At 37.6% G+C, this 16,395-nt stretch overlaps 1 protein-coding gene and 2 pseudogenes across 2 annotated transcripts in view; all 3 read right to left on the minus strand.

The window, feature by feature from the left end:
* PRKDC (protein kinase, DNA-activated, catalytic subunit) overlaps positions 1-16,395 on the minus strand; it is a 282,120-nt gene that overhangs the window by 14,339 nt on the left and 251,386 nt on the right. For both annotated transcript variants that reach the window (XM_077166734.1, XM_077166733.1), the window contains one exon: positions 16,112-16,204. In XM_077166734.1, the coding sequence (XP_077022849.1) occupies positions 16,112-16,204 (93 nt within the window). The remainder of the gene's footprint in view (positions 1-16,111; positions 16,205-16,395) is intronic.
* Positions 5,817-8,344, minus strand: LOC143688607 (protein transport protein Sec24B pseudogene; annotated as a pseudogene).
* On the minus strand, positions 8,394-16,105 carry LOC143688608 (small ribosomal subunit protein mS40 pseudogene; annotated as a pseudogene).

Consider the following 16,395-nt stretch of genomic DNA (forward strand, 5'->3'; position numbering starts at 1 on the left):
CCCTCTCTCAAGGAATTCAGATCCCAGGGCTTCCCAATTTGAAGCCATTAAAACCAGCCTACAACCTTTTCTCTGTCTCCACCATGCCCCCAGCAGGGAGAGCCTTCCAAAGTTAAAGCAGCCACAACATATTTTGCTGGTGGGACCCTCAGACAGAGAAGCGCCACATACTGGGCAGGATAATAAAAATAGAGCCCAGAGACTTCACAGGAAAGTCTTTCAATCTGCTGGGTCTCATCTCAGGGAAAACTGACGCAGGTGATTCCTTCCCCCTGAAAGGAGGCCAGCTTAGTCCGGGAAAACCCGGCTGGAGTCTGTAATAGCTATGTAGACCCTCCTAAAGGTAGGGAGGGAAAAGGCACCTTACAAGCAGGACAAGAAACAAGAAAACAAGAACTGAAAATTTACCCTCTGTTAAACAAAACTTAGGCTAGAGGCCCAGAAAAAGCTGAACTGAAGGTCAATGAGCAGATAGACAACAAACTCATCTAGCAAGAAAACCCTAGGTAAGATAAGTGAAAGCAATCTCCAGAATAAACTAATTAAGGTAATTAAATGTGCAGAAGCCAGCAAAAAATAACAAATCACACCAGGAAAATTGAAGATATGGCCCAGTCATAGGAACAAACCAATAGTTCAAATGAGATACAGGAGCTGAGACAACTAATTCTGAATATACGAACAGTAATGGAAAACCTCTTCAAAAACCAAATCAATAAATTGAGGGAGGACATGAAGAAGGCAAGGAATGAACAAAAACAAGAAATGGAAAGTCTGAAAAAACAAATCACAGAACTTATGGGAATGAAAGATAGAGTAGAAGAGATGAAAAAAAACAATGGAAGCCCACAATGGTAGATATCAAAAGACAGAGGTTAGAATTAGTGAACTGGAGGATGGAACATCTGAAATCCAAAAAGAAACAGAAACTATAGGGAAAAGAATGGAAAAATTTGAGCAGGGGCTCAGGGAATTGAATGATAATACGAAGCGCACAAATATACGTGTTGTGGGTGTCCCAGAAGGAGAAGAGAAGGGAAAAGGAGGAGAAAAACTAATGGAAGAAACCATCACTGAAAATTTCCCAACTCTTATGAAAGACTTAAAATTACAGATCCAAGAAGTGCAGCGCACCCCAAAGAGAACAGATCCAAATAGGCGATCTCCAAGACATTTACTAGTTAGAATGTCAGCGGTCATTCTAACCTCATTCTACAAAGAGAGGATCTTGAAAGCAGCAAGAGAAAAACAATCCATCACATACAAGGGAAACCCAATAAGACTATATGTAGACTCCTCAGCAGAAACCATGGAGGCAAGAAGACAGTGGGATGATATATTTAAATTACTAAAAGAGAAAAACCGCCAACCAAGAATTCGATATCCAGCAAAATTGTCCTTCAAAAATGAGGGAGAAATTAAAACATTTTCAGACAAAAAGTCACTGAGAGAATTTGTGACCAAGAGACCAGCTCTGCAAGAAATACTAAAAGGAGCACTAGAGTCAGATATGAAAAGACAGAAGAGAGAGGTGTGGAGAAGAGTGTAGAAAGAAGGAAAATCGGATATGATATATATAATACAAAAGGCAAAATGGTAGAGGAAAGTATTACCCAAACAGCAATAACACTAAATGTTAATGGACTGAATTCCCCAATCAAAAGACATAGACTGGCAGAATGGATTAAAAAACAGGATCCTTCTATATGCTGTCTACAGGAAACACATTTTAGACCCAAAGATAAACATAGGTTGAAAGTGAAAGGTTGGGAAAAGATATTTCACGCAAATAACAACCAGAAAAGAGCAGGAGTAGCTATACTAATATCCAACAAAGTAGACTTCAAATGTAAAACAGTTAAAAGAGACAAAGAAGGATACTATCTACTAATAAAAGGAACAATTAAACAAGAAGACATAACAATCATAAATATTTATGCACTGAATCAGAATGCCCAAAAATACGTGAGGCATACACTGCAAATACTGAAAAGGGAAATAGACACATCTACCATAATAGTTGGAGACTTCAATTCACCACTCTCATCAATGGACAGAACATCTAGACGGAGGATCAATAAAGAAACAGAGAATTTGAATATTACAATAAATGAGCTAGACTTAACAGACATTTATAGGACATTACACCCCACAACAGCAGGATACACCTTTTTCTCGAGTGCTCATGGATCATTCTCAAAGATAGACCATATGCTGGGTCACAAAGCAAATCTCAACAAATTTAAAAAGATTGAAATCATACACAACACTTTCTCAGATCATAAAGGAATGAAGTTGGAAATCGATAAGAGGCAGAGTGCCAGAAAATTCACAAATATATGGAGGCTCAACAACACACTCTTAAACAACCAGTGGGTCAAGGAAGAAATTACAAGAGAAATTAGTAAATATCTCGAGGCAAATGAAAAGGAACACACAACATATCAAAACCTATGGGATGCAGCAAAGGCAGTGCTAAGAGGGAAATTTATTGCCCTAAATGTCTATATCAAAAAAGAAGGGCAAAAATTCGGGAATTAACTGTCCACTTGGAAGAACTGGAGAAAGAACAGCAAACTAACCCCAAAGCAACCAAAAGGAAAGAAATAACAAAGATTAGAGCAGAAATAAATGAAATTGAGAACATGAAAACAATAGAGAAAATCAATAAGACCAGAAGTTGGTTCTATGAGATAATCAACAAGATTGATGGGCCCTTAGCAAGATTGACAAAAAGAAGAGAGAGGATGCAAATAAATAAGATCAGAAATGGAAGAGGAGACACAATCACTGACCTCACAGAAATAAAGGAGGTAATAACAGGATACTATGAACAACTTTACGCTAATAAATACAACAATGTAGATGAAATGAACAAGTTCCTAGAAAGGCATGAACAACCAACTTTGACTCAAGAAGAAATAGATGACCTCAACAAACCAATCACAAGTAAAGAAATTGAATCAGTCATTCAAAAGCTTCCCAAAAAGAACAGTCCAGGACCAGACAGCTTCACATGTGAATTCTATCAAACATTCCAGAAAGAATTAGTACCAACCCTGCTCAAACTCTTCAAAAAAATCGAAGTGGAGGGAAAACTACCTAATTCATTCTATGAAGCCAACATCACCCTCATACCAAAACCAGGCAAAGATATTACAAAAAAAGAAAACTACAGACCAATCTCTCTAATGAATATAGATGCAAAAATCCTCAACAAAATTCTAGCAGATCGAATCCAGCAACACATTAAAAGAATCATCATGACCAAGTAGGATTCATCCCAGGTATGCAAGGATGGTTCAACATCAGAAAATCAATTGTGTAATACACCATATCAACAAATCAAAGCAGAAAAATCACATGATCATCTCAATGATGCAGAGAAGGCATTTGACAAGATTCAACATCCTTTCCTGTTGAAAACATTTCAAAGGATAGGAATGCAAGGGAACTTCCTTAAAATGATAAAGGGAATATATGAAAAACCCACAGCTAATATCATCCTCAATGGGGAAAAATTGAAAACTTTCCCCCTAAGATCAGGAACAAGACAAGGATGTCCATTATCACCACTGTTATTCAACATCGTGTTGGAAGTTCTAGCCAGAGCAATTAGACAAGAAAAAGAAATACAAGGCTTCAAAATTGGAAAGGAAGAAGTAAAACTATCACTGTTTGCAGATGATATGATACTATATGTCGAAAACCCTGAAAAATCCATAGGAAAATTACTAGAGCTAATAAACGAGTACAGCAAAGTAGCAGGTTACAAGATCAACATTCAAAAATCTGTAGTGTTTCTATACACTAGCAATGAACAAGCTGAGGGGGAAATCAAGAAACGAATTCCATTTACAATTGCAACTAAAAGAATAAAATACTTAGGAATAAATTTAAATAAAGAGACAAAAGACCTATACAAACAAAACTACAAAAAATTGTTAAAAGAAATCACAGAAGACCTAAATGGATGGAAGGGCATACCATGTTCATGGATTGGAAGACTAAATATAGTTAAGATGTCAATTCTACCTAAATTGATTTAAAGATTCAACGCAATACCAATCAAAATCCCAACAACTTATTTTTCAGAAATAGAAAAACCAATAAGCAAATTTATCTGGAAGGGCAGAGTGCCCCGATTTGCTAAAAGTATCTTGAGGAAAAAAAACGAAGCTGAAGTTCTCACGCTGCCTGACTTTAAGGCATATTATGAAGCCACAGTGGTCAAAACAGTATGGTGCTGGCACAAAGATAGATATATCGACCAATGGAACAGAATAGAGTGCTCAGATATAGACCCTCCCATCTATGGACATTTGATCTTTGATAAGGCAGTCAAGCCAACTCACCTGGGACAGAACAGTCTCTTCAATAAATGGTGCCTAGAGAACTGGATATCCATATGCAAAAGAATGAAAGAGGACCCGTATCTCACACCCTATACAAAAGTGAACTCAAAATGGATCAAAGATCTAAACATTAGGTCTAAGACCATAAAACAGTTAGAGGAAAATGTAGGGAGATATCTTATGAATCTTATAACTGGAGGCGGTTTTATGGACCTTACACCTAAAACAAGAGCACTGAAGAAATAAATAAATAAATGGGAGCTCCTCAAAATTAAACACTTTTGTGCATCAAAGAACTTCATCAAGAAAGTAAAAAGACAGCCTACACAATGGGAGACAATATTTGGAAACGACATATCAGATAAAGGTCTGGTATCCAGAATTTACAAAGAGATTGTCCAACTCAACAACAAAAAGACAGCCAATCCAATTACAAAATGGGAAAAAGACTTGAACAGACACTTCTCAATAGGAAATACAGTGGCCAAAAGGCACATGAAGAGATGCTCAATGTCCCTGGCCATTAGAGAAATGCAAATCAAAACCACAATGAGATATCATCTCACACCCACCAGAATGGCCATTATCAACAAAACAAAAAATGACAAGTGCTGGAGAGGATGTGGAGAAAGAGGCACACTTATTCACTGTTGGTGGGAATGTCAAATGGTGCAACCCTGTGGAAGGCAGTTTGGCGGTTCCTCAAAAAGCTGAATATAGAATTGCCATATGACCCAGCAATACCATTGCTAGGTATCTACTCAGAGGACTTAAGGGCAAAGACACAAACGGACATTTGCACACCAATGTTTATAGCAGCATTATTTACAATTGCAAAGAGATGGAAACAGCCAAAATGTCCATCAACAGATGAGTGGCTAAACAAACTGTGGTATATACATACGATGGAATATTATGCAGCTCTAAGACAGAATAAACTTATGAAGCATGTAATAACACGGATGGACCTAGAGAACATTATGCTGAGTGAGACTAGCCAAAAACTAAAGGACAAATACTGTATGGTCTCACTGATATGAACCAACATTAGTGAATAAACTTGGAATATGTCATTGGTAACAGAGACCATTAGAGATAGAAATAGGGTAAGATAATGGGTAACTGGAGCTGAAGGGATACAGACTGTGCAACAGGACTGGATGTAAAAACTCAGAAATGGACAGCACAATATTACCTAATTGTAATGTAATTATGTTAAAACATTGAATGAAGCTGCATGTGAGGTATAGTTTTTTTTATTTTTTTATTTATTTTTATTTTTTCTCTCTATTACCATTTTTCTGTTGTCTTTTTATTTCTTTTTCTAAATCGATGCAAATGTACTAAGAAACGATGAATATGCAACTATGTGATGATATTAAGAATAACTGATTGTATATGTAGAATGGAATGATTTCTAAATATTTTGTTAGTTAATTTTTTTAATTAATAAATTAAAAAAACACATCCTGATTATCAAAAATGATCTTCAAATCAATTCTCAAGCTAACATCCTACAAACACAATTCTTCTTAAAATGAAATTCGCCAAAATAATGTAATCTCTTTAAACACAAATTTACCATTTTCATCACCTTAAAGATCTAATAGATATAACGCTATCTTATTTTATGAGTAAAAATAAAATTCTCTACTTATACTCAAAACTGAAAAAAAATATATATTTCTTTCCTGAGTGAGATTTACAGGTCTCAGGCTTAATGGTTGTGGAGAACCCTCAAACCTCCTAGACTGGAGGACAGCTGGTTCATACCAGGATATTGAACATACTGGTGGAACCCAGAATACACTGAGCCACAAGGCTGTACTCCAGAACTAAGTGGTAGTGCAGCATTGTGATAACCAGGTTGAAGAGATGGACAGCCAGAAGGTTTGGCTGTTTTTGTAGGCTGAGGAACAGCAGGACCTGGAGTTGGATCAGGTTCAGGGGCAGGATGAGAAGCAGGACTGCTGGCTGGTGAAGAAACATGTCTGGACAGCTGCCTCATTCTAGGGCATCAGAACTATTAGGCATTGGAGATGCTCTGCTTGTGGTGGAAGAACTATCAACACCTTTGTGATGCATAAGCTCAGATAGCTGTTTAAATGAGGCTACATGCTCAACTGGGTGATTTGTAGCAGGAGGCCTTCTTGTTGACCCGGCCCTCAGCCAAACAGTGGATACTACTGGGCTGGACTTGGGAGGCTAAACATTTTGCATAACAGGACAGGATAAAGATTCAGTATTTGTTGGGTAGTTGTTGGCTATCACCAGGGATCCAGTGTGGTTCTGGATGGGATTGTCTTAGGTTGACAGTAGGCCTGGAGCTGACCAAGATAAGAGTATTACATCCTGAAAGACTCTGCTGCTGGTGGTGATGTGATGTGATGGTGGAAGTGGAAGTGGCGATGGAAGGCTGATAGCTGTGTTCTGACCAGAAAATGAATTATCTTTAACTGGTCTGACAGTCAAAGTCTTCTGTGTTGTAAACACTTGCCCATATGGATCACCAGCAGACTGAGAGTGGTATGAAACACTAGGTTGTACAGCATTAGAAATAGTTGACATAGCATAATGAGCACAAGTAGATGGAAATTCCTGAGAAGCAACAGCAGAATGCACGGCTGGACTACTGTAGTGATTCACAAAAGAAGAGTATGGCTGGGAGGCACCGGTATGCAAATAGAATGCTGAAGATGCAGCACCTTGGAAAGATCCTGGAGTGGATCCCATATTATGAGGGGCAGGAGGAAGACTCCTGCCATACATCTGCTGTGCTCCTGGTTATTGGTTCACTGTGCTAGCAGTCACCACATACTGTGTTGGTACTGTATAGAGACCAGAGTAGTAATCAACACGCTGGCTATCCAATGACAATGAGGTCATTTTCTCAGGTTCTTTAGGGTAACGTCCTGAGGAAGCAATTTAGTTTTGAGGATGAAATCCATACCTAGATGGGACCTGCATTTGAGTCTATGCTGGACCATTCTGCTGGTGTACTGCTGGGCCAGGGCCCACAGGTGTGGTGACTCCTGCAGCAGTGGCTCCCCTGAGCTCGGGCAGGATCTGGCCGGGCCTGGGTGAGGGGACCTGGTGGGGGCCAACATGATGGTGATGCTGGCAGCAACAGCTCCACTTGGGGGAGGGAGGTGGAGGGAAGGGCCCTTCTGAGATCTTTTGATTCTGTTAAAGTGGTTCAGATTTTGTCATCCAAGAATTCTAAAGGGACATGTAAGTCAAAAAAGCTGAGTTTTCTCTCTAGACTCTACACAGGCAGTGGGCTTATTGCTTTTTTCTTCAAACTTTTTATTTTGAAACATTTTGCAAAAATAATATAAAACCCATAAAAGGAACTCCAATATACCCCCTCCCCAAATACCAGATCCAATAATTTTAACATTTTGTCACATCTGCTGCATCATTCTACCCATCCGTTTATCTGTATATCTATCAATTTTCTAAACATTTGAGAGTGGATTGTATATATCATGCTTCTTGAATGCATAATACTTCCGTGTACATTTCCTAAGAACTAGTATATTCATTTATTTAACCACCTTAAGCACCATTATCAAGTTTGAGAATTTTAACATTGATATAAAGCTTTCACTCTATGTTCCCATTCTTCAACATGTCTCAAATATAAGATCTAGTTCAGTCTATTCCTTTTTGACATTCTCTATTTGGTGAGACACCATTCTCATACTTTCTTTTAATTCTCCAGACATGGTTTCTGTTAGTTCTTAGAACATATTTAAACAGCTGACTTAAAGGCTTTGCCTAGTATAAAGACTGAGCTTCCTCAAGGATTGCTGAGAAAGGATGTATATGGGCCATACTTTCATGTTTTTGTGTATGTCATTTTTTTTCTTGAAAACAGAACATTTGAGAAATTTAATATAATGCGGTAACTCTGGAAATCAGATTCTCCCCCTTCCCTAGGGTTTGTTGTTACTGATGCTTTTCTTTTAACTTTGTATTCACTCAACAGTTACTAACTGTTGAGTGAAACAGTTACAACAGTACTAACACCAGAAAGAGAACTTCAACATACCCCTACTCTTCCAGATACACAGATCCATCCATTTTAACTTGTTGCCATGCCTGCCATATCATTTCTCCTTTCTACGTATCCGTCCATTTTCTGAACACCTGTGTGGAGGCTATATACTTCATACTCCTTGAGTACTTACTACTGTACAGTTCCTAAGAATGAGCATATTCACTTAGGTTACCACTTTAGTGCAGTTATCAAGTTCAAGCAACTTAACACTGACGTAATGCTTTAAGTCTGTATTTCTATTTCTTCATATGTGCCGATAGTGTCCTGTTGAGGCTTTTCTCTTCTTCCCTTGTCAGATCCATCTAGGATCATGAATTACATTAGAATTGTCATTGTCTCATTAGTTTCTCTTTCTTTTTTCATTGTGTGAACTTATACATAAGCTTTCCGTTCTTAGCCATCTCAAAACATAGCATTCAGTGGGTTTAATCACATTCATGATATTGTGGTACTCTCATACTTTCCACTACTAAAACTTTCCCCATCTCCCCAAAGAGAAAACTTATACCCACTATGTATATTCTCCCCACCCCTGGCTATTTGTACTCTAATTTCTGTCTCTTTGAGTTTGCACATTCTTCAATATTTTCTTTATAATCGTGATGGGGCTTAAATTTGACATCTTAAATTTTTTAACAATCTCATTTGCCTTGACACCGAATAATTTCAAAAGTATACACAGAAAGAATAAAAATAAAATTATTTGAAAAAAAAAAAGTATACACAAACTATTCCTTCCATCTAGCTATCCATCCATTTTCTGAACACCTGGGTATAAGTTGTATACTTCATGCTTCCTGAACTCTTAATACTCTCATATACAGTCCCTAAGAATGACCATATTCACTTATGTTATCACTTTTGTGTAGTTGCTATACATTATCTACCTTGCTTGTCACAAGTTGCATTTATACATTATGAGTTTCAAACCACTGATTTATCAATACATTTTATGCATTTGTTTTTTAAATCCTGTAGGATGTAAAGAGTTATAAACCAAAAATATAGTACTACTGGTATATATATTTACCCATGTTGTTACCTTCACTGAAATCTTCATTTCTGCATGCAGCTCCAATCTATTGTCTATCATTCTTTCCTTCCAACCTGCAGAACTCTCCTTAGTATCTCTCATAGGCCTTATTTAGTAGTGACAAACTCCCTTGGCTTTTGTTTATCTGGGAATGTCTTAATCTCTTTCTCAATTTTGAAAGTTGGTTTTGCCAGAAGTGGAATTCTTGGTTGAAAATTTTAGGTTTTAAGTACTGTAAATGTTATTCTACATCTTCTTGCCACCATGGTTTCCAATGAGAAATTGACATTAATTCTTATTGAGGCTCCCTTGTACGTGACGTTACTTCTCTCAAGGTTTTCAGAATTTTCTCTGATTGAACAGTCTGATTATAACACACACAGTGAGTCTGCCTGGAGTTAGTTGAGTGTACTGGATGTGTCTGTTCATATCTTTCATTAAATCTGGAAAGTTTTCATGCCATTAGCACCTTAAATATTCTCTCCACCACAGTTCTCATTTTCCTCCTTTTGGAAGCCCTACAATATGTATATTGGTACGTTTCATGGTGTCCCAAAGGTTTTGCAGGCTTTGTTCAGTTTTCTTCACTCTTTTTTCTTTCTGCTCCTCTAACTGAAGGGTTTCAGTTGTTCATCTTCAAGTTCACTGATTCTTTCTTTTGGCAGCTCCAATTTGTTGCTGAGGCCCTCCATAGGGAATTTTTAATTTTTGTTATTGTAGTCTTCATCTCTTTTTGGTTCCTTTTCATAATTTCCAACTGTCTATTGATATTCTCTTTATATTCATCTATTGTTTTCCTGCTTCCCTTTAGTTTTTTGTCCATGCTTTCCTTTAGCTCTTTGACTATATTTAGGAACATTTTAAAAAACTCTTTGGAATGTCCCAGGTATGATCTTCCTCACTAATGGTTTCTAAAATATTTTCGTTTTCCTGGGCCACTGCTTCCTATTTATTGGTATGTTTTGCAACCTTTTGTTGAAACTTGGACATTTTTATATGCTAATGTATTATTGCTGTAATTTAAGCTTCTATCCAGCTAGCATTATGACAGAGCTTTCCTTGAATGCCAAGAGCTAACTGAAACATAAGAAGTAAAATAGAAAACACCTTTCCCAGTCTTTGCAGATTGACCTATACAAGTGCTCTCCTTCAGAGTATATAAACACAATAAGTTCAGAGAACAGCTCCCGGCTTTTAAAGGGTAGGTGCCTCCCTGATCCTTTCTGTACATGCATCTTGTCTGGAGTGTATAATATGTGGTCCTAAGAATTCCCCTGTGTTTACATGTTTATAAATATCCCCTGTTCCTTAGGAAAGTGTTCTCCCATGGCCCTGGCATTGCACTGTATGTCTTAAAGCCAGTAATCACTTGCCACATGCAACACAACTTGATTGCTCTCCCAAGCAACTGCAGGAGAGCTCAGTGAGCAGCCTTGAACAAGCAGAGCAAGTTCTGGGACAGTGAGTACCTAAGGCCACCACCAGACAGATTGGGCTGGACATATATGTTCTCAGTATGTATATAAGCGTCATACTGCTCCCATTACAACAGGGATCTACACTGAGGGGTGGGGGAAGAGGTCAGCCATGGTACTATGAGATCCTACTACTTTTAAGAAGACTTTTTTCTTGATTAGGCCCTTGCCCTGTTATTGTGGTCCTTTAACTGCTTTTTGGAATCCTGAGAAAGATGTTTCTGCCAGTTCTTACTGGTTGTTTGAAGTTTCTGTGGGGGAACAAAGCCCTGATGTGTCTTAATCCACCATCTTGATTGACATGCTCACTAGGAAATATTTTTAAAGGTATAAGTTTGTTTTACATTCCCTCCTTCATGATATCAGGATAAATTCACATTTCTCTTGGATACCCCTTGAGCTATGTGCTTCAGTTATGGTTGTCCTCTGGGATCAATCTCTGTGTTTGGAACATGCAGCATCCATGACTATGGGGGCTGGCAAGTCTGAACACCATAAGGCACACTGCAAGTTGGAACACCTGATAAAGATGAGGTCGAAGTACTTAGTCTCAATTCCCCACGGCAAGTTGGCTGGCTAGAAACTGATTTTGAGGCTAAGAGGAGTACAGTGTCAATAAAGCAATGCTTTCTCCACTGAGTCTGTAACATTCTGCTGCTGGCTGCCAGTGATCCTTGGGGTTTCTTCTGCTGCTCCTTTTTATAGCAGTAGTAGTTGCTTGTTTAGTAACATTTCTGAACTAATTATATAAAATCTAAATTCTTTTTCATGTGTAGCCACTGAGGTGTACATGGTTAGCTTAGTGGTCAGGAATGATTAGGCAGAGATTTCTTTAAACATATGGAAACATTAAATCTCCTCAACTTTGCCAAGGAGCTCTCTGTACATGCTATAATATGCATTTAACATTCAGCCAGCCAGATGACACTTCTGCCTCTGTCTTCATTTCCTGCTTATGTAGAGCCTCAAGATCAGCCAGAGGTTAAGAACTCATGGCCTTGTCAGTTTTCTCCTCAGCAGGTGCACAGTCCTATGTATGTACACAGCCTTCTGGATTTCCAGTAATATGTTGTAATTTTTCAAAGCCCCTATGGACATCTCATTTTTAGGCTTTTTCTTTTAAGCTTTTTAAGCTTTTTCTTTTAGTCTATTGTTTGCCCCAACTTTTATTCACTTGCTCAGGTAGCTGTGAAGTTAAACACTTGACTGTCATTGTTTTTAACAAATGCAACTTGGGGAAAAGATTTTTCATAGTGGGTGAATTCTGAGTCAGGTCAAATACAGTCTTTCAGGAAACCATCAGAAAGGTCAAATAATGAAAATTATTTGGGAATGAGGCTTTGAAAGTGCTCTAGCCTCATTCTATTCTCTCTAATGGCTGCCCATCAGCTGGTTTTCCCATGAATTCAGGCTATTTTTCAAGCCTATATAGAGATGGAGAGTGTATGACAGGACTATGTAATTAAAGTGCCCTAAACTTTACTGTTCTTACTGAGATTCAGTAAGCTTTTCTTGAATAAACACTCCACGGGTTGATGCAAGCCTTTGGTTAATTTTTAGAGTTCTGAAAAAGTTGATTTCAGCAATTCTTGCCAGTGTTCTTACTGCTTTTATGGAGGGAAGTTTTCAAAGGTTCGTATTCTGCCATTTTCAGTGACATCCGTACCTACATGCCGCATCTTATAACCACCCTTTACCATCTCTCTCTCCTGCATTCTGGACAATTTCCTTTGTTCTTTCATTTAGTTTCCTAATTCTCTCTTCAGCTGTATCTAATCTGTTTTGACCGCCCAATGGATTTTTAATTTCAGTGGCCACATTTTTCATTTCTTTAAGTTTTGTTATATTAAAAATCTTTTTGTTAACTTGTCTTTCATTGTGATTAGTATTTCTGCTTTATTTTCTTAGTTATTTCAGACATATTGTATAGGCTACAATTATTTCATAATTCCAAGTACTTAAGATACTGATTCTCTTGTGTGATTTGTATTTCTACTTTATTTTCTTAGTTATTTCAGACATACTTATTTTATAGGCTACAATTATTTCATAATTCCAAGTACTTAAGATACCGATTCTCTTGTGTGATTGGTATTTCTACTTTATTTTCTTAGTTATTTCAGACATACTTATTTTATAGGCTACAATTATTTCATAATTCCAAGGACTTAAGATACTGATTCTCTTGTGTGATTGGTATTTCTGCTTTATTTTCTTACTTATTTCACATATTTTATAGGCTACAATTATTTCATAATTCCAAGTACTTAAGATACTGATTCTCTTGTATGCTTTATAAGCTGGTTTCAGTAGCTATTTGCTTTCTGTTTTTGAAATTTTTAATTGTGAGCTGAGGTTGTTTATTTCTGTAGAAGTCCCCTGTGCCCCTAGGTTGCGGAGGTCATACAAACTGCTTCCAGCAATATAAAATAAGACCACATACCCACGAGGAGAACAGGATTGAGCAGACAGGCAGATATTTTCTCTATCACTTTTCTGGACTGGTGGATAGAATTTTTCTGTGCTCACAAAAGTAGTCTGTACTCATTTGGTGGGGCGGGGGGTAGGCTTTAGAGAGACAGCTTTATTGTAGAAATGCTGAACTGGCAAAAGTCTGAAACAGCAGCAGAATGTTTAACTCATTTATTGACCATAGATAGAGGTTTGGATTTCCTATGAACATCTCTACTACCCTCCCTTTGTCTCAGGTATATTTACATCTTCAACAACAATCATTTCCTACTTCTGGCCATGGGCCTGCTACTGGCCACAAAACAGACATGCTTCTTCAGGGTCACCTGGACTACATGGATGTAATTCCTAGGTACCAAGAATAAAAAATTTCCAATCCTTCAGCCTCCCTTCCTGTGGGCACTCTGGGGACCTGACAGCTTGGTGGAGGCTTCAGTTGGGCCTGCAGGGGGCACAGTGGGCACTGTCTCAGGTGGAGGCTACTCTCTTCTCAGAGATGGCTTTGACAGAGTCAGCAGAGGCAGGTTAGCTCTCTTTCTGGTGGCTGTTTCCAGCTACACCATGGGTCATCTGAATCCATGGTGGGTACTGGTGGAGAATGACTCACAGCTGCACAAGAGGTACTAAAGTCAAAGTCTCGCATTTCAACTGGGGAATGTGGTACCTAAGGAGACTATGGTCCCTGACCTTCTGGGTGGCCTGGGTCAAGTTCCTGTGCTGCTTCATACAGACCCCTGTGTATGAGGCATGGCAGATGATATCTGTGTGGGCACAAACTGTTCTGAGAATTTCATGTTCCAAAAGTTGATGTGTAACTTGTGATCCTGGCAGATGGGCCAGGGATTTATTTCTAGAGATATACATCTCAAGTCCACTGTGAGGGTATACCACCTTTGTGACTGCAATGGTAGTCACCTAGACAGGGTGAGAACCATAGTGATTGTGGTATCCTTCTGACTCCAGATATTTCCACGGTTCATCCCATAAGGGAAATGGGAGGACAGGGCAAATAATCTTTTTCAGAGGTAACTGATCAAAGAGCCTGGAGTGGAACGTAACTCCACAGGTACCTCTGAAGGGTGAAAGGCTAAGAAGCCACCTTGTCAGCATTTCACATTAACACACATGCAACATAGGAAAGGCTGGTGGCACTCAATTTTATCCTCACTCAGGCCATGTTTCCTGTTCTTGACTGGTTCTATAGGCTAATTCTAGTCTGAAGACTCCTTTGCCATGGAACCATCAGCTTCCCTTTCAAGTTTGACTACACTTTTCATGGGAGTTTTACTCTCTGGGCTTTATATTTATAACAAATGTGTTACATTTTATCCAGCATTTTCATTGGCCCATTTTTTGCCTGATCAGGCTACTATGTCAGAACTTGCCCAGTTGTGGGCTATATAGCATGTATACTATTTACAAATTAAGATTTTCTAAGTGTGGTATGATGTTAAAACAGTTAAGAAGTACTATAACACATTCACTGCTAGGTACCCTTTTAGTACTGTTCTAGTTTGTATTCTAATTTTTAAATTTTTGAATCACCTCAAATTTATTCTGGTGTAAGAAAGGAGACAGGGATGCTAACTTAATTTTTTCCAAATGGTCAAGTTGGCCACAAATTACTGAATAATTCACTTTTTCCCCACTGATGTGTAATATCACATTTAACATATAAATTATTATATGCATTTGGGTCTCTTTTTGGATTTATTCTGTATCTATTCATGGACTAGTATACATACTTCTTTAATTATCATTTTTTACTTAAATGAAAAATAATTAATAAATTATGTTTTCTTTAAAAACATAATGGGAGATATTTATTATAAGTTTTGAGCCTGCTTTATCCATCATATTGTATTTTTCCGTAGTAGTCAAAATTTTTCATAAACAGTTTTCAACGGCTGTATACTTTCTATTGTATTATTGCACTAAAACTTAACTGTTCTGCTTTTCATATCAATTCTTGCTGTCAATATCACAGACCTAATAGTTTTCATTTCATAGTTGGTCTACTGAAGTAGCTGCAAGTATTCCTTATGCCTCCAGTTTTCCCATGTATCATCCACTATATTTCTTGCTAGGAATTATTATATAAATTTTTCATTAAAAACATTATCCTGTTCAAATTTTTAAGTAAGTTCTCACTTGAGAAGTATTGTTCTGTAACAATGTTATTATCATGCTAACACTAATGGTTATCACCTACTGAGGGTGAGCAATAAACAGCAAGCTCTGTATCAGGCGCTTTAAATACACCATCTCATTTAATACTCCCAACAATTCTGAGAGGTACTATTATTCCCATTTTTGGATTAGAAAACTGAAACTCAGTTAAGTAATTGCTCTATGTCCCACAAATAACTAGTGATAGGTACTAATTTTATTTTAGGGTTTGTTCTTTTTTAATTTAAAGTCTGTGAATTCTATTGCCTAGCATTCAAGTTCTCTATTCTCTCATCCCAAACTACTATAATATTTTTATCTATAACATTTTTAAGTAGTACTCTCCACTCTTTAGTTTATTAGTCCAGATCAGGCATGGTTTAGAGAGCCAGTTATGAGGGGTACTAAAATGTCAGTGGAAAAATGAGGTGGAGGAAATTAAATTTGAAAGAATTCTACTCAGGACAAGTGTTACATATGGGAAGAAGGAGGTTGAATGTGGCAAGGGTTGGTAGAGCTAGAGAAGGAATAGATTTCATATTACCTCATATAAGCTGTTTTTTCCTCTTGTGTCATACTATTCAAAAGCAGTTCCTTCAAGGTAAACGTATTTTCTATCCACTGAATTAATCCTAATCTGAAAAGGCGAACACAAAGTTTATGAATAAACTCAAACTCAAATTGTTCTTTATTCTCTAGAACAAAGTTCAGTAGATTCAGAGCAAAGAGATTTCTTCATGTCAATTCTTCACTTACTTTCTCCACATTAAGACAAAAGTCAGAGGTTTACAAGCACTTATTAGTTCCAATTTCTTCCCTGTCTTTGTG

This window comes from Tamandua tetradactyla, chromosome 6 (assembly GCF_023851605.1).
Source record: "Tamandua tetradactyla isolate mTamTet1 chromosome 6, mTamTet1.pri, whole genome shotgun sequence".
NCBI classification, from domain to species: Eukaryota; Metazoa; Chordata; class Mammalia; order Pilosa; family Myrmecophagidae; genus Tamandua; species Tamandua tetradactyla.